Source organism: Eurypyga helias, unplaced genomic scaffold (assembly GCF_000690775.1).
Source record: "Eurypyga helias isolate BGI_N326 unplaced genomic scaffold, ASM69077v1 scaffold23319, whole genome shotgun sequence".
NCBI classification, from domain to species: domain Eukaryota; kingdom Metazoa; phylum Chordata; class Aves; order Eurypygiformes; family Eurypygidae; genus Eurypyga; species Eurypyga helias.
In genome coordinates this window covers 1-24,800 of record NW_010270611.1, presented here as the reverse complement: position 1 = coordinate 24,800, position 24,800 = coordinate 1, and the positions used below count along the sequence as shown (strand labels likewise).

General features: G+C 40.5%; 1 protein-coding gene across 1 annotated transcript; it reads right to left on the bottom strand.

Annotated features, from left to right (window-relative positions):
* Positions 1 to 2,049: 2,049 nt before the first annotated feature.
* On the bottom strand, positions 2,050 to 23,412 carry LOC104514761 (elongation factor Tu GTP-binding domain-containing protein 1-like). The gene is made up of 3 exons (XM_010158524.1): positions 22,413 to 23,412; positions 17,317 to 17,501; positions 2,050 to 2,618 (listed from the first exon to the last, which is right to left on the bottom strand). The coding sequence occupies exons 1-3, from the start codon at positions 23,335 to 23,337 to the stop codon at positions 2,430 to 2,432; spliced, it is 1,299 nt and encodes a 432-aa protein (XP_010156826.1). The 5' UTR covers positions 23,338 to 23,412; the 3' UTR covers positions 2,050 to 2,429.
* Between the last annotated feature and the right edge of the window lie 1,388 nt (positions 23,413 to 24,800).

Genomic DNA, 24,800 nt, shown 5'->3' with positions numbered 1-24,800 from the left:
TCCAGCCGTAAGGAGCCTTCATTCTACTCACGCCAGTGGAGCCAAATCGCATCACCTGAGCGCGTAGTTAAACGTGTACTGAACATTTACACACATCACATACTTTAGAAGCTGTACAGTCTTATTTTAAATATGTATTATATTTAGCAATAAAGCTGCTAATGGAAAATGAAACTATATAATGGCTAGCTCTCAATTAAATCTTCCCATGGCTTGCTCCATCAGCAAGTTATTTATCCTGCTTTGCGGAGATTTTCCAAAATCATGTCATATTGTTATGTGTGTATAACAAAGCTGGGGAAAGCCAGCTACATCAAGTCACTTTTTCAATAATCCAGAGAGATTGGTGGTTAGAGATTCGTGGCACGTAAGCAATTGGATTCTCTTCCCACTCGTAGCTGTTACTAAAGAAAACACATCTCCAATACTGCTGCTAGCAATTCTTGCAGGTTGGTTTGATTTTCTTCTGCTAGTTAGTGGAGTTTTTGCTCTTTACACATAACAGTGTAGCACCATCCTGTATTAATCATCATCTTTCTGAGATGCAACCCGAAACTACGCCGTGAGAAAACAGGAATCCTATTGTTATATCTTTTAAAATACATGCTAATGCTCTTTCTGCTTGCTCGGGTAGAGCAGATGACAGTTGTGCAGGCGTTACAACAACCAACCTGTCCATCGCTGCACCTTCGTGACAGCGGGCCCGGCATCCCTGACTCTGTCCTGCATGCAGCGAGCAGGGAAGCCGTGTTACCCAAGATCTCTTCATGAACACTGACGCCTGGAGTGGTGTTTGCAGGCTGCAGCGTGTTACTGTGTCTCCACAGCTGTCCCAGCTGGCAGTGCCCAAGCTGCTGAAGTATGTTTGTACAAGCTCTAATAGGGCTGCTGGGCAGACACCCCTTGCAAAACAACAGCAATTTATGGAACAACCTTCTAAGGAAGGCAAATATTTCATGCTTGAATAATTCATAAATAAAATCTTAAAAGGAAACATTGCCATAATGAAAGCAAACAAGCTGGAGAAGGCTGCTGTTTAAAATAAAAGCAAAGCATTCAAAATCCTTCTATTTGTGAGAAACAAGCGACAGTTTTCCTTCCCATAAGACGCGAAACATACGGGTAAATTCTGCCTGCTGCATTAACTGAGACACAGAGATTATCTACTCACCAAGACCAAGTAGATGCTAAAGGAACACAAGGCAATCACAACTTAAAGAATTGGTTATATACTGTGAGAAGGACAACCCATTGCACGGTTGTCGGAAGCAGAATTCTCTGCAGCCAGCCAAGACAAGAGGGAGCAGAAAGTTAGTTGGCATGAGGTTTAGGAACTTACTTCCCATTCATTTAACTAAGTATCAGGAACTCTTCAAGGACACCTATCTATTCAACCTTAACCTTCCAGAATTCTTGTCCTTCCCTTTTACAAACCTAACAAGCCAAATGAGAAGATAATTCAGGTATCATATTTCTCTTCTACCCAAGGTTTCCATTTTTCTTAACTAGAACTTTAGCCCTGTGAGTAGTTTTTTCCTGGTAGTCTTGGTCTCAGTCATTCTGGAGATTTCTGCCTCCCAGACACCAGCGAACAGCAAGATGTTTTGTGTATTTTTGCAAGTGTTTCCCTTCGCTCAGTTCAAGACAACAGGCTGAATGGGTAGGATTTTCTGCAAGAGCCTGTAAACACTCACACAGGATTGGCAGAGGTAGCTGCGTGCCTGGTTCAGAGACAGCGGCTCCCAGCTTAGGATAAACATAGGAACTTTTTAAAAAGATGTGTTTTAAGGAGGGAAAAAAGACAAATCTTGCTTGGTTTGCGGCGAATGCTTAGTCTTCCACACGTGCTATTTTTGCCCCCTGATTTAAAGATGATATTTTACTGATTTAGATGACTGCTTACATGAGGAACAGAGTGAAATAAATTATTTACAAACTTCTCATAGGCTGACATCTATTTGCATGTAGGTAACCATGGAAAGTACTGGTGAGTAACAAATACATTAGAAAAATTAAAAAATAAATTTAAAAAACAGAACGAAAACCATGAAGGAGCTAAATTCAGTGCACAGTTTATTTGCAACAAACCAGCTAAGCCGTTCTAACTGTAATTGTATCTGGTAAATCAGAAAGAAAGAAATTAAATTAGGAGTTCCTACTCCTGTGGTAGAAAGTTCAACAGGGCAGTAAGTTTTAAAAATCGAGACCAAATGCAATGAATATGCCTGTATTTTATCTCAATAAATAAACTATTTTCTCTGTATAAAAGCTGGAAAGGCTTAGGTTTATTAAAACATAAGCCACAGACGTTACAGCATATAACAAAAGTGGTGTCAAAAAACAAAGTCCAGATGAAATTTTGAATCTGCTGCATAGAAAATAACCCACCCGCACTTAGCTGAGTCAGGAGCGAAAGGAAGCAGACACAGCTACTTATTCCTACTGAGAGTTCTTTGCTTTTCAGCATGCTCCACGATTTTTTCTTCTACATAAAGTCCCTTTCGCTTTCTTACTGCATTCATGTACTTGCGGGCCTGGTTCTCTGAGTCTGCCTTTTCCCCAAAGTGCAAATACTCTTCCTCCGTGGTTGGTACCCAGAATGGGTCACTGGAAATGATCTATAAAATGAAAAGAAAAAAATAAAAAGTGAAGTAGTACAAAGGTTTGTCAGTACATTTCAGGTAATCAATCGCTCAAGCAGAGAAATATGCAAGTAGAGCAGAAGAGAATTTTCTGGAAAGCCTGCAATTAGCTTTTTAAGCAGAACACAAGAGTTAACACACCCTTGCCATAAGAAACCCATATTAGCTTTTCAAATTCAGTTGCTTTTATTTGCATACAAGTTTTTTTTTTTTAAAAGCCCATTTAATTGCCAGTCAGCAAACAGGGCCAAATAACGTTCAGAAAATTCTCAGTTTTCAAGAAGGAATTCCTTATTTAGAGTATTAGCTCACTGTGATTTTATTAGAATTTATAAGAACTGAAGGTTTTTGTGCCCTCTGTTCTTCAATCCCTAGGAGTTGGACAGATGGTTTAAAAAATCATTGTTTCTGGTGCTAACATATTTAGTAGAGCTATTCTTGCAGCTTAGTATCTCAGGGGCCCTTCTCTAGAAGAGATTTCAGATCTAACCTGGTCAGAGAATAACTGGGTATGACTCTGTCTCCAGGTCATCCTATATACCCCACACTTACCAGACTGCCACAGAGAGTATGCCAAAGATGCAGTTATCTCCAAAGTCTTTGAAAACTTTTCCTCATTTCATCTTGCACAACAAAGCTACAACAGTTTTAATTCCCCAAGAAAACCTGAAGAGATATTGAATCCCTGCATTTGGGCTACCTAGATTTCACACAAATTCTAGGCTTAATGCTGAACTAGCTAGGCAAAGATAACAAATTATTCCATTACTGTTAGTGATGCTCACGTTACTTTAACAAGTTTTAGTTTTCCAAGGAAATGTTTTAAGACCTAAGGAAAAAGGAGGGAACGCTCCCCACCCCCCATTCCTAAGCTCCCAAGAATCCGTCTCTGTTCTATTCATATGTTAAATTGTTGCAGACACCAGAAATTATTCCTAAACCATTAAGAGTGACCATCAAGTCCCAAGCTCATAACGTGCATGTGTAATCAAATCTGGAAAATGCTCCCTAGTGAACTGATGTCTGGGTGACCAACCAAAATTGTATAGGGTTATAATCCCGAGATTTAATTTTCCTTCCCATTAGTGGACAATTAACCAGAAACCCGTAAAAATTACTGTTGTAAATGAACATTAAGGAACTTAGTGAAAAATAACAAGACCACCTTCCAAGAATGCTAAACATAAGCATTAGAAGGGATAAAACTGACCATATTATGTTACTCAGGCTGTGTTGCAAATTTCAAAAACACTTATTTTCACTTAAATGATTGAAGATGTCCCCACAAGGTGCCGTTACAGGTAATATATTTTTACTAAAAAACCCCAAAGATAATACTGTATCTATTTTTGAAACAAAATCCTCATGGAAAAAGTAGCGCAGAAAAGTATGAGTTACTGTAAGAATCATAATATTTATGACAATAATTTAGGACATCAATCAATAATCATTTCCAAAATATATATTAGCACTAACATTCATGACGGACTCAGAGGGAACAGACTTCCCTAAAATACCAGTTTTAGCTTAGTGTTATAAACTTTTTCTGATGTTATAAACCTTTTCTTCTGACAAATACTTTTAATTGCCATATGATATTTCAAACCAAGCAAAATTTCTTAAAGCGTACATAAGTTATACAAACTAGCAAGAACAGAAATTAAAAAAAAATATGGCCTAGGATAGGCATTTTTCCCCAGAAACATCAAAAATGGTGAAGTCCTAATTTAATACCTCATCTTAAATAACACCTAACACAAACAAATAACGCTTTATGAGGAGTTTGGGAAATGACTATGGCAGAAGATGGCTATTCTGTATTAGGTAACACTGTAGGTTCAATCCTGCAAAATAGCGTGTTAAGCCCCTAAACCAACAAAAATAGTTCTACTTTGTTACAGTTAAGTATATACGTAGTCCTGGTAAATTAAGTGGAGTATTAGTTGTGCTGAAAGGGCCATCTGACCTCAGTAAACAAATGGTATGAAACTTGGCTTTCCAAACGTTTCTACATTTATTTTTAACATAAAAGTAAGGACTGTCTAACCACAGAAGAGTCTGCCTGAGTCATACCCATCCCGATGTCTTGTACAGGGCCTTATAACCAATGCTTAGACACTCAGAGGTGATTCCCTGACAGTTTACATCCTTAAAAAAACAGCAGTCCAAACTCTAAGAGAGTTTTACCATTATTCTATGCACTAGAAACAAAGGGGCAGTGGAGACTACTGCCAATTTTCCAACTTTTGGGCAAAAATTGCACGTTGACTTGATGAAGCTGTAGTGATGCTCATACTGAACATCTCCATGATGAAAAACCACCAGGGACTTCCCCATTCATCATCTGCCTGAGGAGCTAAACAAACAAAAAAATTTCAAAGTCCAGGAACACATGAATAAGAAAAGGTGATTCATGCTCAGTGGATGTGCTGCGGAGGGAGATTGTACAAACCATTGTACCTTAAAAGGCTGTTACTACCCCTTTGATGAAGATTTTTGTACATTAGCAAGAAGTCTAACACCCAGAAGTTATGCCCAGAGAGACGCAGTAAAACAGTGCTTCTGGAAGAATGAATACAGCAGAGGAGTCCAAAAGTGTACAAAACTGAACGTAGGGATCCAATCTGCCTGTACATATTCAGATACTGTAGTGATGGATGCTTAAGAAAGCCCCAGGTTTGACAGACTGGCTCTTCCAATAATTTATGAAAGATTTGTTAATGAACATTACCTGAAGTTTTGCACTGGACGCTTCGGCCACTGATCGTAACTCTTTATGCTTCAACAGGTATCTCTAGCTCTCAGGAAAGCCAGCATAACAGGAGGCTCACATGCATGTTCTCTTTAGTAGCCAAGGGCTACAGGATCCTGAGTGAACCTTCTACGACACGATGCAGAGCAGCACTGGTTTCAAAAGCCACCTCCCGAGCCTGCTTTGCTTCTCGACCCGGCTAAATAATTCAGGCACTACATCCTGCTCCTACAGCAAGTTTTGGTGGCACCTGAAAAATTCAGTTAGGGGATCACGCCTATCTGAATGGTGCAGACGTGTGCAAAAGGAGAGGTTGATTAGGACACACCATTTGCAGTCCCGCACCACGGCAGGTAACGAGAAAGAGGAAGCCAGACCTACCAAGTCAGCTGGAACCTGGAGCATCAGCTGTGCGTCCCCTCTAAGAAGTCAGCAAATAGTTAACACAACCCTACTATAACTACACAGAGGCGTTACTGACAGACCAATACCAAAAAAGCAGGAAGTTTTCTTTTAAAAAGAGTTCTGGTGCTGTAAGTGAAGGTGAGGGCTCGGACTAGACTGTCCCACTCACATCATGTTAATGAGTCAAAGCGAATGCATATAGCAGGTGGCACCATCACTCCCCATGTTCATGTAGTGCAAGCAAGCAAAAGGGAAGAAACGTTTCTGTGTAACGCTCCAAAAGCATCGTCATCAGTTTGCTTACAATAGCAGCTGTCAGAGCGGTGGGTCTGGGTTTCCTGGAATCAGAGCTGAGAAGCTTTTTAGCGCCTGAGCTATTGTTTGTATTCATGGGAACCACACAGGGATGACTCTGGAATCTGTGACAGAAGGTGAGTTTTTTGTCTAGATAAAGTCCTAAATGATTAATTAGATTCTAAATGGGCCAATCCTTCTGGAATATGATGTAGCCATTTAACAGAGGGCATTTACTATGGATCCTGGACGATCCACAGGATCAAAGCAGAAAAGACATCCACAGACGTTTAATCTTTGCAGCACACCACTATTAATTTAAAATTAGATAGTTCCACATACTAATTTTTCAGTATAAAACTAAAACATGTAGCCTAAGATTCGTTTTAAAACCAGAAATGATAGCATCTTAACGGTGCTTTTTCAAGAAGTTACACTCGGAAGCAAAAGCTTCAATCAAAACGGAACTGGAAATTCAAAATAACATGCCTTTCACAGCCAAAAGGCTTTAAGTGACTCCAGCGATTCCGTTAACCTTCCCCACAGGTCTTTAGTATGCCCCTCTCTCATTCTGCCTGCGTGCCATGTGTGTCTGGGAACCACTGAGCAGGGGTGACCAGAAAATCGTCACAGCCAAACTGTTCATACCCCAAGCGTAATGGACAAAAGGCATCAAGAGGAACCAGCGTTACGAGAAGGTCCCTGTAAAACAATGACGTGATGGTATTGTTAGCACCATGGTAAAGTATGTTGCAAAATACCACCTTACTGCGTGTGATTTGACAGAGAGAAAATTCGGCGGATCTTTTCTTCAGGAACTTTTGCTAGGCCTTGGGAATTTTTCCTTCTAACAGCATAAACTAGCCACTGGCCCATGCTTATTTATTATTCAACATCAGAAAAATCTGATGGGGACAACAGCAGCTTTAACTGCAAACAGCCCAGAAGAAACCCGTGATTACTCCTCCAAAGTGTGCATGACAAAGCAGCGAGACAGCTAAGGCTTGCGAGTTAACATAACTGAGTATTTCTGTGCCTCAAGGCTCTTCTGAAAACAATTTCTCTTAAAAAATTAATTCTAAATCAAGGTTTGGGTAGTGGATCACTGTACTAGCATTTACTCTTATTGGAGAGCAGTATTTTCTCCAAATGCAGCCATATAAAATTACAGTAAAATTAATCAGTGCACAGCAGCTGTTATAATTCTTCATCTATTATTGCAAATGCAATTCTTAAGTGATGGAAATCATAGAATCACGGAATGGTTTGGGTTGGAAGGGACCTTAAAGACCATCCAGTCCCAACCCCCCTGCCATGGGCAGGGACACCTTCCACTAGACCAGGTTGCTCCAAGCCTCATCCAGCCTGGCCTTGGACACTTCCAGGGATGGGGCATCCACAGCTTCTCTGGGCAACCTGTCCCAGTGCCTCCCCACCCTCTCCATGAAGAATTTCTTCCTGATGCCCAATCTGAATCCCCCCACTTTCAATTTAAACCCATTACCCCTCGTCCTGTCACTACAGGCCCTTGTAAAATTCCCCCCCAGCTTCCTTGTAGCCCCTTCAGGCACTGGAAGGTGCTATAAGGTCTCCCCGGAGCCTTCTCTTCTCCAGGCTGAACAAGCCCAACTCTCTCAGCCTGTCCCAATAGCAGAGGGGCTCCAGCCCTCGGAGCATCTTCATGGTCTCCTCTGGACTCGCTCCCACCAGTCTATATCCTTCTGATGTTGGGGGCTCCACAGCTGGATGCAGCACTCCAGGTGGGGTCTCACCAGAGCAGAGGACAGGGGCAGAATCCCCTCCCGCGACCTGCTGGCCACACTTCTCTGGATACAGCCCAGGATACAGTTGGATGTAAATATTTCCTAATAGTACTGTTTAAGAATATCTTCACAGATTGACTTTATAGAAGTTTTGGGTGATATAATTTGTTTAAAGTACGACTATAAGCAAATCACTAGAATTCCATTATACTTAAAAGAAAAAAACAGTCAAATACATGCTGAAGAATGTGTCCCACAGCTCCCTGCAGAACTATGAGCCCAATCTAGGTATAAATAAAGCAATGTTTATAATGAAGTCAGCTGGGATTAGGTATTTCAAAAGAAGTGAATAGATTACCTCAAATACTGTAAATGCAAGTGTATTCTTGAGAAAAAGAAATCATTCTAAGGCAAGATATTTCATTAAACAGCACAACTATTCAAACCAACACACCCAAACAATGAAGTCTCATAAGACTTGTTTAGTAACAGCATGCAGAACAGCCCAGGCAAAACCCCTGTCATTTTCTTTTAGCCTAACAACCTACACATTAATTATTCAAACAATAAATGCCTGAATCTTTATCAGAGACAATCTGGATACCTATAATAATTAAACCATACAAACATTGTGAGTGTACTATGTTAATACTGAAAGACAATACCACGTGTACTAAATTCTGCAAATGATTATGTAAGCTAATCAACTTTTCAGTAGGATCTGAGTTAGAACAGATCACTTCCAATTCAAGAGGACTTGGAATTTTAAGCCTTAATTTGAGGATGATTTATTATTTGCATTTCAGTGGCACCCAGATGGCTCCAACAGTGATCTGGGTCCCATTGTCTACTGCATTTCACAAAATGATGGTACGAAACAGTCTCTGCCGCAGGCAGCCTAATTATGCAAAACGAGGTTGAGAGAAGCATCAAAAGCAAACCGAAGTGATCTGCCCAGTTCATCCAAAAGGTCAGGCAGATCTGGGAACACAGCCATGTTCCCAGTAGCATTTTCCCCACTGGTCCTTACTGCCTGATGAGGACAGAAAAATTTCTTTTGAGCCAAGTATCATCAGTGTGGAAGATGCTTTAGTTGGACCATGAACAGAAAGAGCAGTCTCACCCTGTCCGATGAAGACTTTAAGACCAGCAAGCAACATCATGGCCTTTGTGAACTGCCTAATATGAAATCCCAAGAACCACTAAATTCATTGTGATTGGGCACTACCACAGCAGCCCTGAGCATGCCAGGAAAAACATCACGCCAGAAACTGTTTTGAAAAAAGTAATGTTCAAAAGAACTATTATGCACAATTTCGAAGATGATACAGGATTCAGTGGATCAGAATCCCTTCTACCTTAGAAAAACTGATGCTAGAAAGATACATCAAGAACATTCACAGTTCAAATGGTGTCCATCACTTAGTAATGACACAGACTGTGCAACTAAAAGGGTACGGCTGATATGCATGTCTTAGATGTCTGAGGCAGCCCTGTCAAACGGAAATTACCATTTGGGTAAAATGACAGAATTTTGCAGAGGTTTATGTGAAATGTGACCTTGAAAAACAGTGATCTGCTGGGTTTGTGGTAATATGCTGGGTAATGCTGTGAAAGAGCTTCTGCCCTGAGCATAACCAAATGGTGTAAGGCCAATTGGACACTGGCAGTGTGCTTCCGGAACACCAGGCAGGGTACCCACCAAGACTGAGGTCAGCTGGACTGGGGTGGGCTCTAAACAGTGCTTTGTACATTCCTGGGATGTGGAACAGGGGCGGGGAGGAGATGGCAATCTCAGAAGTTGATAGAGGCTAGAGATAGTGTCTTGACTGCACTCCCCCTGGGACCTCAGATCCAGAAAGACCCATTGCCTCAGGAAGTAAGCCCTTCCTGGAGTATCACACACACTGTAACGCAGAGGCAACCAAGTGACTGGCTAACTCCTGCATTTAATCCCATTTAACAGTCAGGAAAGCTGTGCTGGCAGTGTGGCAGCATGCTACTGCCTAGCACATACCATGCTAGTGCCTGCATGGACAGGCAATTTTCCAAGTCATTCCTTGTTTCCATGTGAAAGAAAATACAGATCCTAGAGCAGTGTTGCAAGATGACACTTGACGACTTCAAAATCAATCTCCACATCAACAGTTGCCTTCCATCAACTCCAGGTAAAACGGCATGATGCTTGCGTATGACTAGGAGCTGCCATAACCTGTTCTGTACAGCAGTTTGAATATCATTTTTAAAGTGATTTCTGTACTAGAGTGTTGAAATACTTTCACTCAGCACTATACAACTGAAGAATAAGTAAAAACTTACTACTAATTTTGCCATTCTACTTTCAAAGCAGCTGGGATCTTCAGTCTGTTCTTGAAGGAATCCACAACTTAAAATCTTAAGAAAAGATTCTATAAATGTGTGTCTTTTCTTGGTGATTTTTAGCCAACGATGGGGTCTCACTGGTTTTATTCAGTGAAAACCCATTTCATAACAGGTATCTTATTCCTCTGTAAGCATTTACAGGCCCCAAATGCTTCCTATTCAGAAAGGAAGAGAATATTCTCCCTGGAGATTCAGCTTCTCCATTTTGCTGCACCCACTCCATCACAGTGGAAAGCAGGTATCACCTCCCTTCCTGCTTAGGAGCAGAATCACAGAACTATTTAGGTTGGAAAAGACCTTTAAGATCATCAAGTCCAACCGTTAACCCAACACTGCTCATACCACCACTAAACCAGGTCCCTGAGCACCTCGTCCACATGGCTCTCAAATCCCCCCTGGGATGGTGACTCCACCAGCCCCCTGGGCAGCCCGTTCCAATGCCTGACAACCCGTTCAGAGAAGAAATTCTTCCTAACATCCAGTCTAAACCTTTCCACTTTTCCTGTCACCTGGGAGAAGAGACCGACCCGACCCTCTCTGCACCCTCCTTGCAGGGAGTTGTAGGGATTGATCAGGTCTCACCTGAGCCTCCTCTTCTCTAGGTTGAACCCGCCCAGCTCCCTCAGCTGCTCCTCACAGGAATTGTGCTCCAGACCCTTCCCCAGCTCCGTTCCCTTCTCTGGACATGCTCCAGCCCCTCAGTGTCTTTCCTGCAGTGAGGGGCCCAAACTGACCCCAGGATTTGAGGTGCTGCCTCACCAGTGCCCAGCATCCTATTGGCCACACTGTTCCTGATGCAGGTCAGGATGCTGTTGGCCTTCTTGCCCACCTGGGCACACTGCTGGCTCATATTCAGCCGCTGTTGACCAACACCCCCAGGTCCTTTTCCGCTGGGCAGCTTTCCAGCCACTTGTCCCCAGCTTGTAGCGTTGCAGGGGGTTGTTGTACCCAAGGGCAGACCTGGCACTTGGCCTTGCTGACCCTCATACAGTGCCCCTGGCCCATCGATCCAGCCTGTCCAGACGCCTCTGCAGAGCCATCCTGCCCTCAGGCAGATCAACAGTCCCATCCAACTTGGTGTCATCTGCAAACTGACTGAGGGTGCCCTCGATCCCCTCATCCAGGTCATTGATAAAGACATTAAGAGAACTGGACCCCGCACTGAGCCCTAGGGGACAAACACCACTGGCGACCGGCTGCCGACTGGATTTAACTCCATGCCCCCCCATTCTTTGGGCCTGGCCATCCAGCCAGCTTTTTACTCAATGAAGAGTGTGCCCACCCAAGCCATGAGCAGCCAGTTTCTCCAGGAGAATGCTGTAGGAAACGGTGTCAAAGGCTTTACTTAGTCAACGTAGACAACACCCACAAGCCTTTCCCTTGTCCACTCAGCGGGTCACCTTGTCAAAGAAGAAGATCAGGTTACTGAAGCAGGACTTGCCTTTCATAAACCCATGCTGGCTGGGCCTGCTTGCCTGGTCGTGCTGTACGTGCCATGTGATGGCACTCAAGACCATTTGCTCCATAACCTTCTCCAGAAACAAGGTCAGACTGACAGGCCAGTAGTTCTCCTGATGCTTCTTCTAGCCCTTCTTTTAGATGGGTGTGACATTTGCTAAATTCCAGTCAACTGGGACCTCCCTGGTTAGCCAGAACTGCTGATAGATGATGGAAAGTGGCTCACTGAGCACTTCCACCAGCTCCCTCGGTACCCTTGGGTGGTATCCATCTGGTCTCATAGACCTGTGGGTGTCATAGACCAAGTGGTGTAGCAGCTCACTAACCATTTCCCCTGGAATTGTGGGGCATTCCCCTTGGATTATAGGGAATATTGAATGACTGTGCAAAGTGCTGAGCACCTGAAACACTTCCACAAAACATCATGCTGGGGATGAGGATTAAGCAGCAGAGGGTGGGAGGAGAAGTATCTACAATATGCTAAAGAATTTTACAGAAGCACCTACACATAAATGTTCTCAAAATAAAAATAAGTCACAGTTATTTTGTTAAAAAACAAATTTTCACATTGTACTTTGTGTACCAGCTTGCCTATTTTATAAATAATCTCTATACCACATCCTGAAAGAAAAAAACCCAAAAAAACCTAATTTTCAGCCTTCCTTTTTACCATGTTTGACTATCTTGTAATCAAATCTTGGCTTCATAGAATGCTGCCACACTGCATCACTACAGATCAACTGATGTATCGAACAAATAAACACAATAATCTTCTCATGATTATTCTATCTACTTTAATACAGGCATTTAAAAGAAAGCTTGAAAACAGATTTGTCTCTTCATAACTGACTTTGAAAAAACCTCCCAATTTTATTTCTCTGTATTGCTTAGAAGTATTTTCTTTCAACAACTCTCAGTTGTAAATTACAAGGTTTAGCACAAATTAAAAAAAGAGAGTGCAAGCAAGAGAGATGCAAGTTGTAAACCCAACAGAAATGTTCACATATTTAGTTTTGATAGCCATCTTGCAAAAGCTTTAAAAAAAAACCCCTCAAAATCAAAATAAGTATCAGATTCTTATATTTTCTTTTTTTTTTTTTTTTCCCCAGAAACAGGAGGTTTAAGGGGATACAGAATAACTTGCAGTCAAACCTACAGAGACGTAATAGGAGTATAGATTCCCTACAAGTAAAACGAGCACCCAAAAGTATTTCATAATTCAGACATGCCATTCACAATACCGAAAGGAGATGGCAGAGGCCTTAAAATGCCTGAAGTCAGATATGGGAATTCCTCTTGCAATAAATATTGTAATAATAAACATTTACAGATTTAGTTATTAAATAAACTCATACAGGTTTATTTTGGCTCAAGAGCCTCACCCTTGTTTGTGTCTCAGCCAGTGACAGCTCAGCTTTAGCCTTGACTTCAGTCAGTAGCTACAAACAGGAGTTTGGGAACTGGAAATTAAAAAGGAGACGTGTGGCTCTACTGTTGCATTTTGTCCTCCTACTTAAGAAACATGTATTGAGAGGGAGAATTAAAGCCACACCACTACCGCTTTTATTTACTACTTTAATTAGCTTCACATGTCCTGGCCACTACAATGAGCTTTTCATATTTGAAAGGTCCCAGGTTACTCCTAGAACTCATTTAAATGCTCAAACTGTCATTGGCACAATGATGTATGTAAAGTTACAGTTCAACTTAGCGCGGATTCACAGGTTCTTAGAGTCTCTCATTACCTTAGACGGCACCCTGTTTAATGCAGGCCCAAGGAGATCATCCAGCAACATTAAGCCCTCATCTTCTGAGTTGTAACATGACTCACGATTCGAAAGGAATGAAGTAAAATTCAGAATAGGAAAGAATTCAGATGACCCATGTGTTTACAGTTCACCCATGCCCCCTCCCCCCGAATAAATACGTGTTTAACAGGCAATCATTATTTAGAAGATGCGAGTTAACAGGAATGCTCTAACTTCACGACTCTAGGACTAGTAGATGACAATTTCCCTCCTTCTGAGAATTCAATCAGTATCTGAGTAGAGCCACACACATTCTTTTTTTACTGTAACACAGATTTCCCAAATGGGATTAGAGCTCCGTTATTCTATGCATTGTGCAATCACAATATCTTCTTGCTCAAAGAACCTGATGATTAAGATAAAACGACACGACTGAGCAAAAGATGTAACTGCAAAGAAACAAGAGAGAACAAAGGCAACAGGCTCAGGCAAAAACACACACTAACTGAAGGTGTATTATTAATTCAAGGATTAGAAAAATACACGGAGTTCATAATTATTTCAAAGTTATGTATTTTAAACTAAGAATTCAGATGAAAGCTTATACTGAAATCTAAGAAAATATGAAGTGAACCCAATGCACTTAACATCTGCCGAGGGATATCATAAAGGAAAATACTTAATTACTTTTAAAATTAATTTGTTTAAGCTGGGACCAAACTGAAAGCTCCCACTAATGGTTATTTGGTGTTGTCCTCTACAGGCAGGTATAAACTGTATAAGCACGCAGAAGAAATGAATAAAAAAGGAGTATCTGACAAGATAGACCTCAATACGTGTATTGCTCCATCCCCTGGGGCTGAACTATACGAAATACATTCATTAACTGAGAAAAAAAATGGTAATTTCATTTCCACAGAGACCAAAATGGCTTCATTTAAATGTAGGCCCTATCACTGACCTTCCTGTGTTTATAGTCTACAAATCATATTAATGAAATATAAGAATAACCAAAAAATCAGTTCAAACCTCATTTCTTCAAACATACTTTATGCATGTGATTTCCATGAGATTGAGTGCTTAAAAGTTTAATAATACCAAAAAGTGTCTATTTCACTGTAAAATGGGGATAACACCACGTTAGCAGAATCTGTGCAGTGAAATATATGACCCAGGTACTCAAGTAATGAGCTGAGCACCCTGAGAAAACACCAGAAACACAGAATTAATTCAGAGTGTCATGGGAGGGTTTGGATAACATGCAGTTAAAGCAGCAACCACACACTCGGTAACATAGGAAATGCAAACCAAAACCAAGTAGCTACTGCACTCCCCTTCCATTTTTAGCACTAAGGAAAAAATAGTGTATGGTTACACAGACTGAGTTGACATCGTATTATCTTACACTGTGCTACATTAAACTGGATTAAACTGGGATTCAAATAAAATGCTGGCGTTTATCATGTATATACATATACCATTATAATTCATCAGTAATTTAGCAACGTCAGTCATGCCTAATACCTGATAAAACCTGAGAGAGATTATTTATTTGGGGGTTTTGTTTTGGTTTTAGCAGGATACAGAGAGAAAAAGAAACAGAGAAAAGCTCTACAAATTACTCATGTGATCTGAGACACAAAACTGTTTTTTCTGGCTTCTCTGTCATACCAGCACTAAAGATTCTGAAAATTGTATTTATTTAGCAATTCTGATGATGATGTGAGAGTAGCATGCATTCCCTCTGCCATGGCTGCAGAGAGCCAAATTGCTAGTAGCTTAGTAAAAGGCTTATTTTGTCACAAAAATAGGTGAGAATGACTTTCAATGTGACAAAAAAATCCCAAGTGGAAAGGTGACTGGCCTACACAATCATTTTTCCTACTACATTTTAACACACTAGCTGTAATTACAATCTCTCCTGAGGGTCAATTTAGAAAACGTTGCCAGTTGTCCAAATCTCCCTCTCTTATGCGTATCTGTAATTATGTGTGAACATTTTCTTATGTGAAATTCATAACATCTGACAGAGTGAGCGTATACACCGAGGTTTGGGGATAGAAGGGAAGGTCAGAGAGGCAAGGGCTTCCCGTTTTTGCTTACTACTGGAGAACAGTAGCTACAAATCCTAAAGAAACTGGCACAAAAAAATGGTTAACTGGAATTAATGTGCTTCTGACCGATATTCCTTTAGGGCACTGATATCAGAGGCCGTTCAGACAAAAGACCAGTTAAGCCACAAAACCTCACCAGCTGCACTTTAGATGAGAACATCCCAAACTGACAAGACCATACTCAGAAGGCTGTTGCTTTATCTATTGCTCTGTGCACACACTGTCTAAGGAGGATTGCCTTCTTTTCCCTTTCCATTCAGCGCAGCTATGTTTTTCCCTCTCGTGGTTCTCTGTGAAGTAAGACTTAGTTACGAGAAGATTAAATAAATCAGTACTGAGGGAGGAGAGATAAGGCTCTGGTCCACTGCATCTTCTAACACCAGCAAGGTAGCAGGCAGTGCTCAGGAAGACATAATGTACTTTTCCAAGTGCACTGTTTCAAGGATTTCCAACTCTTTTGATAGCACGTGGCTGGTTTGCAGAGATCCTCCTTTTCCGTTAGCATCCACATAAAATTCCTGAGGCAGTTACAAATCACTAACAAAGAAATACTGCTAGTGAAGTATTTACAGATACTACCTATTAGGATAATTTAGCTACAGGAAATGAGGAAGAATCCACACCACGTGAAAAACCAGCACATATTTTGGAGAGAAACAGTGGTAAACAGCCCATAGCTGGCAACTGCGGGGAGTATTACTGACCTCAAAAATCTCTAGTTGTTTGTGCTCAGAGACTTGACATTTGAGGTCACAAAATAAATCAGAAGATGAAACAAAAACAAACAAGAAAACGGATTTGCGATCTATTTACAAAAGTTTCTATGGTCCTAACACCAAATAAAGGAACACCTGACTAAAAAAACCCAAACAAACTGAAAAACCTAGACTTTAGTTATTTAAAAAATCTAATGCGAAAAGCTTACACCCACTGACTTTTGCCCTTGAACCCATTTTAAGCTCCTTCAGTGGAGTTTTCCGAGGAGCCCTACAGTGCTGGTTTGTTCGCCTGGACCAAGGAACTCTGATTTACAGCTTTTTATATTTTTCCCTGAAGATCTGCTATCCACACCACAGGAACAAAATACAGTGCACTCTCAGCTGATGACACTCCTTATCAGCTTTCCCACTTGTGTATTTCTTTTACACCTTCACTTCCATCTCTGGATTTCTTTAAGTGACAAAGATCACCAAACAGAATGATTTTGAGGATACTTCCACTTCCTATAGCCCGACTTGATTCTCAAAGAAGGAAATCTATTGCCATTGTCTTTAAGTATGAAAATATATGTTGGCTTGGGATATATAATGACAAAAAACCCCCCAAAAAACCTAGGTGTCTGCTAACCCCTAAAAGGTTTAATATGCATTAGATTTGTTGTTACATTTTCTATTAGTGGTACGTGGGTTTTTTGTGGGTTTGGTTTTTTTCCAAACAAGTTTATTAGAGAACTCATTAAAAAGGCACATAAAATTCAGGAAAACAAATTTATGAAGAACCAGTTTCATTTGGAAAGGACTTATTTTCTATGGAAATAAAAAAACCATCCCATCTAAACAAAATATAAATACATTTCTGGACAGCATATCTATAAAAGCAATCAGACTAATACAAAGCTACTTTTTTCCCTTCTTCATTTCAAAAAGGAATTAATCAAATATCTTGACCAAAGCTTAACCTTTTCTGCTTATTAGTCCCGTCTGCCACATCTACAGGAAATAGATCGCCAAAACAGATGGAGTGAACAGATATTTTTACCTCCCAGTGGCTGAACACCAGCTGTGGACTGGCCAGGCCACTCGTCCTCTTCCTGATTTCATCAGCAAAACCAAAGCTTTCTGCTACTGGCAGGACTGCCTTAATAATAAACACGTCCGTCCCCTCTTTCATCTCCTCTTGTAACACTCTGCCTTCTCTTTTGGACAAGACAGCATACACACGACCTGCAAAGACAGAATTTTGATGAGCTCACCAATATATTTGTATTATGCGTCATGAAGAGAAATACATAAATATTTACTTAGGAAACTTCAGCACTAAGTAAAATACATCATTTCTTTGGCTAAAATTCCCCATAAGTGGATCAATTAAGTGGACCCATTAAATTCAAACAAACAACATATTCTGCCAGAAAAATGTGCAGAACCATGAGTAACATTTAAAGAATTATGACTACTGCATGGATCTATAGAATACTTGCAGTAGCAGCGTTTTATACAATCGTATGGCTATTATTTAAAAGGCAACTTGCCAGTTTATGTGCCTAACTTTTATTTCTTACAACCAAATATGTGAGAAACACTACTAAGAACTACTCCTGTGTTTCAGGAATCGTATCTTAGCTACCTTTACAAGTTTGTTTGGATCACCATATCCCTATATGGTACTTGTCCCAGACACTGCAGTGCTGTTCTAATCACAGAAAACATGTTTATCTGAAATACTACATATTTATTATGTTGAATGTCTTCAATTAGGTTTTTAATTAATTCAGCCTTCAGTTAGTCATGGATAATTTTTATTTTTCTTTCCCAAATTATTGTTCAATCAAATGAAATGCAGCACATATATCACAAAATAGCTGTGAAAATTCCCATGTTCAACTTAACAGTAGGCATTAATTTTTTTAAAAATGTTTCAGCAAACTAATGGGCTAAGTATTCTACAGACAAAATCTAGCAAATATATTTGTGCTGATTGAGATAATAAACACACAAGAAATACTAGGCACTGAAAAAATGTTTTAGGAATGCCTTCATTTACCAGTGTGAATAGCTAATGAATACTAGATGTACAAATTAACTTTAAAAATACCTGGCCCCAAAGAACAAGTTTATAGCAATTTCTAAGAGGTTGAAATATTTTATTTGTTAATTGCACTGAAATAATATTTGTTATTGCACTGAAGAAACATGAATGTGCACTGCTGTCTTTTAAACAGCTGGGCAAAATGGACTCTTAGAGAAATATTTAGAAATGTAGATTAGTCCATAATCCATGCCACCTCTTTTGATTTGACAGAAAGATACCATTAAAAACTAGAGTCACACATGCTGATTTGCATATCTACTGTAAGCCTGTTGTGGGATACCACAGGAAATGCTGGCGTAGGTTTGCCTTTATTTTTTTAAATACAGACTCTGGTCCTTGTTCAGGGAATTCAGCACAAGCACACAGCTAGTACAGTTAAATCTTCCTGTCAGATGCAGGTAATGGAGCATCAGTTCAGCACCAATCATTTCAGGGTTCATCGTTCTCTAATAAAATGTGGGTTGAAGTGTTCTTTCTACCATCACTGATAATTTTATCCGCTCACGCCGCCCTTGCCAGGACCTCCTCACCGTTCCTCTGACTGAACTTCACCTTTACTATGCACAATAGGCTGCTTACTGCTCATGAGGAAATACTTAAGATTCTGTATTTTACAGCACAAAAAGACTAAGGCGTTCTGAAGACAAGTCACTGAGTTTGCCATGCATGTACAGCCTTTCTTAACATAACCAAGCAATTTCGAGCTTATGGAAATTTCAGTGATTCCAGAAAATTCTCACCTCTGAGAGGGTCATAGCACAGCTCGCAATTCAGTAACTACTTTAAAATGCACATTTCAGAAGACCATCACACCACGGTCACTGTACCTATACTGCGTACGGACCACACCATATATATTAAAGCCATTTGTTAAAGCAAGTAAGTTCAAAAGCACTTCATAGGCTATTAATGTTATAATTCAAAATATTTATTTTAATAATTGTTTTACGAAGGACTTCCAAAACTTTGCACACATACTAATGGGATAAGTAAGGTAACATTTATCACAAAGCACTTTAGATGCACATCTTTTATGGCCTTAATTCACTGCAAATTATTCTTTCAAAACATAAAAGTCAGAAGACGATTTATAGCTCACTGGATGGTTTCTAGCTACATGCATTTCACCGAAGCAGCCTGGCGTATTGTCTCCATTAATGCCACCAAAGACGTGATGATCACAAGTTCGCCAGCTGAACTGTACTTTTCACACCGCGGGCTGGCTGCAGGATACTGAAGAAACACTGCTTCCACCTCCACAGTAATTAGTTGAATGGACTTAGCAGCATCAATCACCAAGAAATACTTTAAGATCTTCATACTGAAAATAGTTAAGCATTTCTTTTGGAAATATGATACTACTTCAAAACCAGCTTCACAGAACAGATCTGTGCATAACAGACTCACGTTAAAGATGCATCAAGTCCAGCTCCTTAAACTATTTAAGCCCTGTTCACCACCTAACTGAAGGATACTTCAGTATGTCATGGGAAAACACTAAATAGGACAACAGGACCACCATCAGCTTACAGAACAACGAAGGAGGAGCTGCCCTTCTGGTTTGGATTCTGCTTGTTTTCCCTTACACAGCTGAGCCAGAGAGAATACCACGAATTGATGTGAATTGCCCCCTCAAATGCTGTGACCTAAAATGTTAATAACCTTATTTTTTAAAAAACAAAGACATAAGAATTGCTATCAAAATCCAAACCAAAAGATACAACAGAGTCTGGTAAAGTCCATTCCCAACCAGCTTCCTCAGAACCTAACATCTTCAAAACAAGCAGATAATAGAGAATCATAGAATGGTTTGGGTTGGAAGGGACCTTAAGGATCATCTAGCTCTAACCCCCTGCCATGGGCAGGGACACCTTCCACCTGACCAGGTTGCTCCAAGCCTCATCCAGCCTGGCCTTGGACACTTACAGGGATGGGGCACCCACAGCTTCCCTGGGCAACCTCTCGCAGTGCCTCACCACCCTCTCCAGGAAGAACGTCTGCCTGATGTCCAATCCAAACCTCCCCACTGTCAATTTAACCCGGTTACCCCTTGTCCTGTCACTACAGGCCCTTGTAAAAAGTCCTCCCCAGCTTCCCTGTAGACCCTTCAGGCACTGGAAGGTGCTATAAGGTCTCCCCGGAGCCTTCTCTTCTCCAGGCTGAACAAGCCCAACTCTCTCAGCCTGTCCCCATAGCAGAGGGGCTCCAGCCCTCTGAGCATCTCCGTTGCCTCCTCTGGACTCACTCCAACCAGTCTATATCCTTCTGATGTTGAGGGCTCTATAGTTGGATGCAGCACTCCAGGTGGGGTCTCACAAACTCAACTGGGTATCAATATATGGAAAACCAACTGAAGAGATAAAGTTACAGAAGCCATTTCACACCTGAAAATCTTACTGGATAGCATGCATACTCTTCACTTCCTCTAATGAGGATGCAATTTATTATAGCTTCAACCTCCATAATAAAAATTAAACCCATGTATTTGTAATGAACTAAGTGCATGTCCATGGCTATTACCACACAACTCTCATTCATTAAACTGGACTAATTTGCTTGCATGTCTGAGTCCTAAATTACACTCATTAAAAATGAATAAATATATATACATGCATTAGAAAGCCATGTTTCCATTTGGTTTTATGGCACAACTGATGAGCCAATGCATGTTAATTACGTCACTACAAACAAACATGCTTTTTTGGTAGTGGGCATTTTTGAAACCAGCAATTTATACAGTGTTTTTCTGGCTTGAAAACTGGTGTCTGGCTTACAGCTTGACAGAGAGATTCAGAAGCATTGTGCTGATGTGCTCCGGGAAGAGCAATGTGTAACACTACAAAGTCTCATCTTGATAGGCGTTCTTAGCATGTTAAAAAACAATTGACATGGTTTAAAAATGCAGAAGTTCCATGTCACAGTAAGTTGAAGGTAACGTGTTAATATGCTTACCACAGGACACCTTTTAGCAGGCCTACTAACGAGCACCTCCAGAAAAGGGCAGGATCGTGCACCTGTGCGAAACAACTGCTCACTCAAAGGCATTTATTTTCACTAAATAACAACTGTAAATTTTGCTCTTCGGACCAAGCTGTTTGATATAGCTGCTATCATTACGCTTTGTCCACAACAGCTGAGCTTTTTACAACAAATAACCAAATCTTTAATTATGGTATGTGGGGTATACTCCCAAGTTCTGTCAGCAGTAGTATAGTCGAAGTAAATTTGCCGATAGCTTAAATGCAACGGAAGTTAGTTTCAAAGAAAACCTTGGTGCGTTGGATCAGATTCAGCGTGCAAGCAACTCCCATGGAAAACTCCAAGAAAAAATGTCAGGGTAAGTTAAGAGGTGTTGTAAGTAGGTCATAAAAACAAGTTTAAGTAGGTGTAAGTGGCAAGGTAATACAAGTGACACAAATTAGGTATGCGCTGGGTTTGCCAAGTGAGCAACTTGCATACTGTCATGGTTTAATCTCAGCCAGAAACTAAGTAGGGTTGGATACAGATACAGAAGGATACAGATAGTACTGAAAGAAAAAAAAAAAAAAATCACGTCCCAACTGGACTGTAGCAATAATTTAAGATTCTGTCTTTTTCCTGACTTCTATATTCATTATTGTATTAACCTGAAACATCTTGAAACGGCTTTAACTAAGAATCTGCAACCTGTATTTCACAAACAGCATAGGTTTCCTCACCTCTTCATGGAACTAATGCTTTAATTATGAGGCATGATATTGATATTCATGTTTACTGAAGCTGATATTACAAAAATTATGTTAAATGGCAACATTTTGTTTCTTGCAATCCCCAAAAAGTGCCACGCTGTTATCGATGTGAATGTTTTAGACAAGCAAGAAGAATGGTAAGTTTTCATACACAACAGTATAAATACTACAGATCTACAAATCTACTGGAGAACTATAAAACTTCTGACAAAACTTTTAAAGAAGCGATACTTTCTAATTCAGTCTACTTTATAAAACCCCACCTTGGAACTCAGAAAACAAATTCTTGACAAAGGTTTATTTTGCCTGTCTTACCTAGAACTTCTGCAGTAGCCATGATTTCACACGTGTACATTGCTGCCATAAGCCTCTGTGGTTTTGCTTGCAAAGCGTAACGACAAGCTTCCTTCATGGTGGCAATGAGTTGTCCAGAGAAGGGACCATAGCAATCTGCAAGTAAAACCTCTCCCTTGTGTTTACTAATTCTCTCGGGTGATTTTGGAAGACTCTGACTGCTGTCCTGGTGTTCGTTCACACTGCAAACTTCTTCATCGGTGCAACTGCTTGTTGGAGCAGTATCCTCCCCTTGTTTATCTTCTGAGGCATCACGTTCCCCTGAGTCCTGGCTACTAGTTGACAGCATCTCTCCAGCCTTCATTTCCCATTTTTCCACTGTAAAGCAAACACCCATGAGGGGTTCTTCACACATGGGACCGGAAAGTGTAGCCAGCTGAAACCCACTCACTATGCTGTTGTCAAAGTCTCTGTATCTACTTACTTCTTTCACAGCGTTCCCAAGGCACTGCCACACAGACCTGTTATAGCCCTCAAAATTATATAACAAAATATTAGGCCCACACTTCCGTGGTCCAAATGACCAGATCTGATCAACAGCATTTCTCCACTTTCTTCCCTGCAGATTTTGCTCCAACTTTTGTTTGAACTCCTTGATCCTATCAAGAGTCTTCTGATTTATCTCGTGGGTTTTTTTATCTTCATTCAGAGATGTGTTGAGTTGCTCCATAGTTCGAATTAAGTCACTGTTTTCTTCAAGAAGTCGAGTTACCTCCTCAGGAAGTGGCACTGCTCTTACGCTGAGAGTAGCTTGTTTATTTGGTGTAGATATTGTAACAAGCCCATCTGAATCGACCTGAATTCCTTCAGGAATTTTACTTTGGTCCTCCTTTGTTTGGTGTATGACAGCAACTTTCTGCTGTTTTCCTATTTCTTCATTTACCATATCCACTTTTGGAGGTCTTGTTATTGTCTCTCGGAATGGTATAATAGGTGCTGACACACTGATCTGTACCTTTGCAAACCTATAAAATAAAGTTTAAGAATTAGTTTGAAATTTATAAGATAATTTTAAACTTGGGAGGGGGAGAAAAGATAGGGCAACAGCCCTAACATGGAACGTGTGTTCATGAATAAATCTGATTGCAACACAGATTACTAGATAATAATGCACTTCAAACTCCTAAAAGCATTATGTACTTCAAAAAAGAACCATTGCCTCTTATGTCTTCAAAAAGATCTGGAAAGGAAGTGAAAAATAAAGGAAAAGGCATTGCTGTGCCACTACGTAAATCACCAGTTCACCCACATCTTGGCAACTAGGTGCTGTTGTTATCTCCCCTTCACACGAGAGACAACCGAACTAGGAGAAAATGAGAGTAAGGATGATCAAAGGTATGAAAGCCTTCAAGGATACTACCGAGGTCTACAAAACCAGGAGGAGCGAGGGGAAGGCTCATCGGGGTTAACTGACAAAGCAAACCGCAACAGGCCCTGCACTGAAAACAATTAAGGCCCAGGAAAGCATTACGGTTGCTGCATTTTCACTCTTCCCCTGCTGTAGCCCAGGCGGCTGCAGACGTGGCGCTGAGCAAGACGGACACTTGATTTGAACCAGAACATCTGTTCAGACAGTGAGAGGCTCTGAAAAGATGAAGCACTGGGTGAGCTGAACTGGCTTTTGTAAAGAAGTGTGGAGCTATGGTCCTGTACCATTCGTTACAGAATCACGCCAGATAATTATTTCACGTGTAGACTTGTCATTAGTAGCAGCTTTTCTTTGCTACAAAGCAAAACACAATCCCTCTCCCTCATACAAAGGAGCTTCATATTGTACTGTCGCTGCAATGAAAATTAAGTGGTTGTTTGGGCTTTTTAAATGAAGTTACGTATGCACAGCTTTATACAAAACTAAAACATAAACGAAAGAAATCATGGGAAATAATTAAAATAAATTGACCATTAACTACAGAGAAAAATTAAACCATCAATTCTATACCAGAAAACCCTATTACTGCAGGTCATTAAACATTATTCATTTTGTTAGAAGATTTTCTACTGGAAGATTCTCAAAGAGGACAAAATTTCCTAATGGAAGAAAACGAACAAATTTTTAATGCTGCGGATGAATCTTGTTTTTGGACTACTGACAGAAAGGTAAATTCAATCTTTGCCTTTAAAGGACCACAGAAAACACAAAATAAAATGAGGTATGAGAATGCAGGTGAAGATTCTGATCTTTTTCCATGCCAAAATAAAGGAAAAAAACCATACCAATGCAGTTCAGCCTGTTTAACTAAGAAATTACTTTGGGTCAAAAGTTGAAAGATACAACCTAAGAAGCTTTCTTTTTTCTTTTAACTAGGTTGGGAAATACCAACACATTGAATGCCATTAGGGATGCCATCC

What these genes read in the sequence shown, in the direction of transcription:
- LOC104514761 (XM_010158524.1), bottom strand. Translation starts at nt 23,337, where the DNA reads ATGGTAAATGAAGAAATAGGAAAACAGCAGAAAGTTGCTGTCATACAC. An exon ending in GGCTACTGCAGAAGTTCTAG is followed by an intron (nt 17,502 to 22,412) that starts GTAAGACAGGCA and finishes CTGTCTTTGCAG; the next exon opens with GTCGTGTGTATGCTGTCTTG. An exon ending in TGGTGTTCAGCCACTGGGAG is followed by an intron (nt 2,619 to 17,316) that starts GTAAAAATATCT and finishes TTCATTTTATAG; the next exon opens with ATCATTTCCAGTGACCCATT.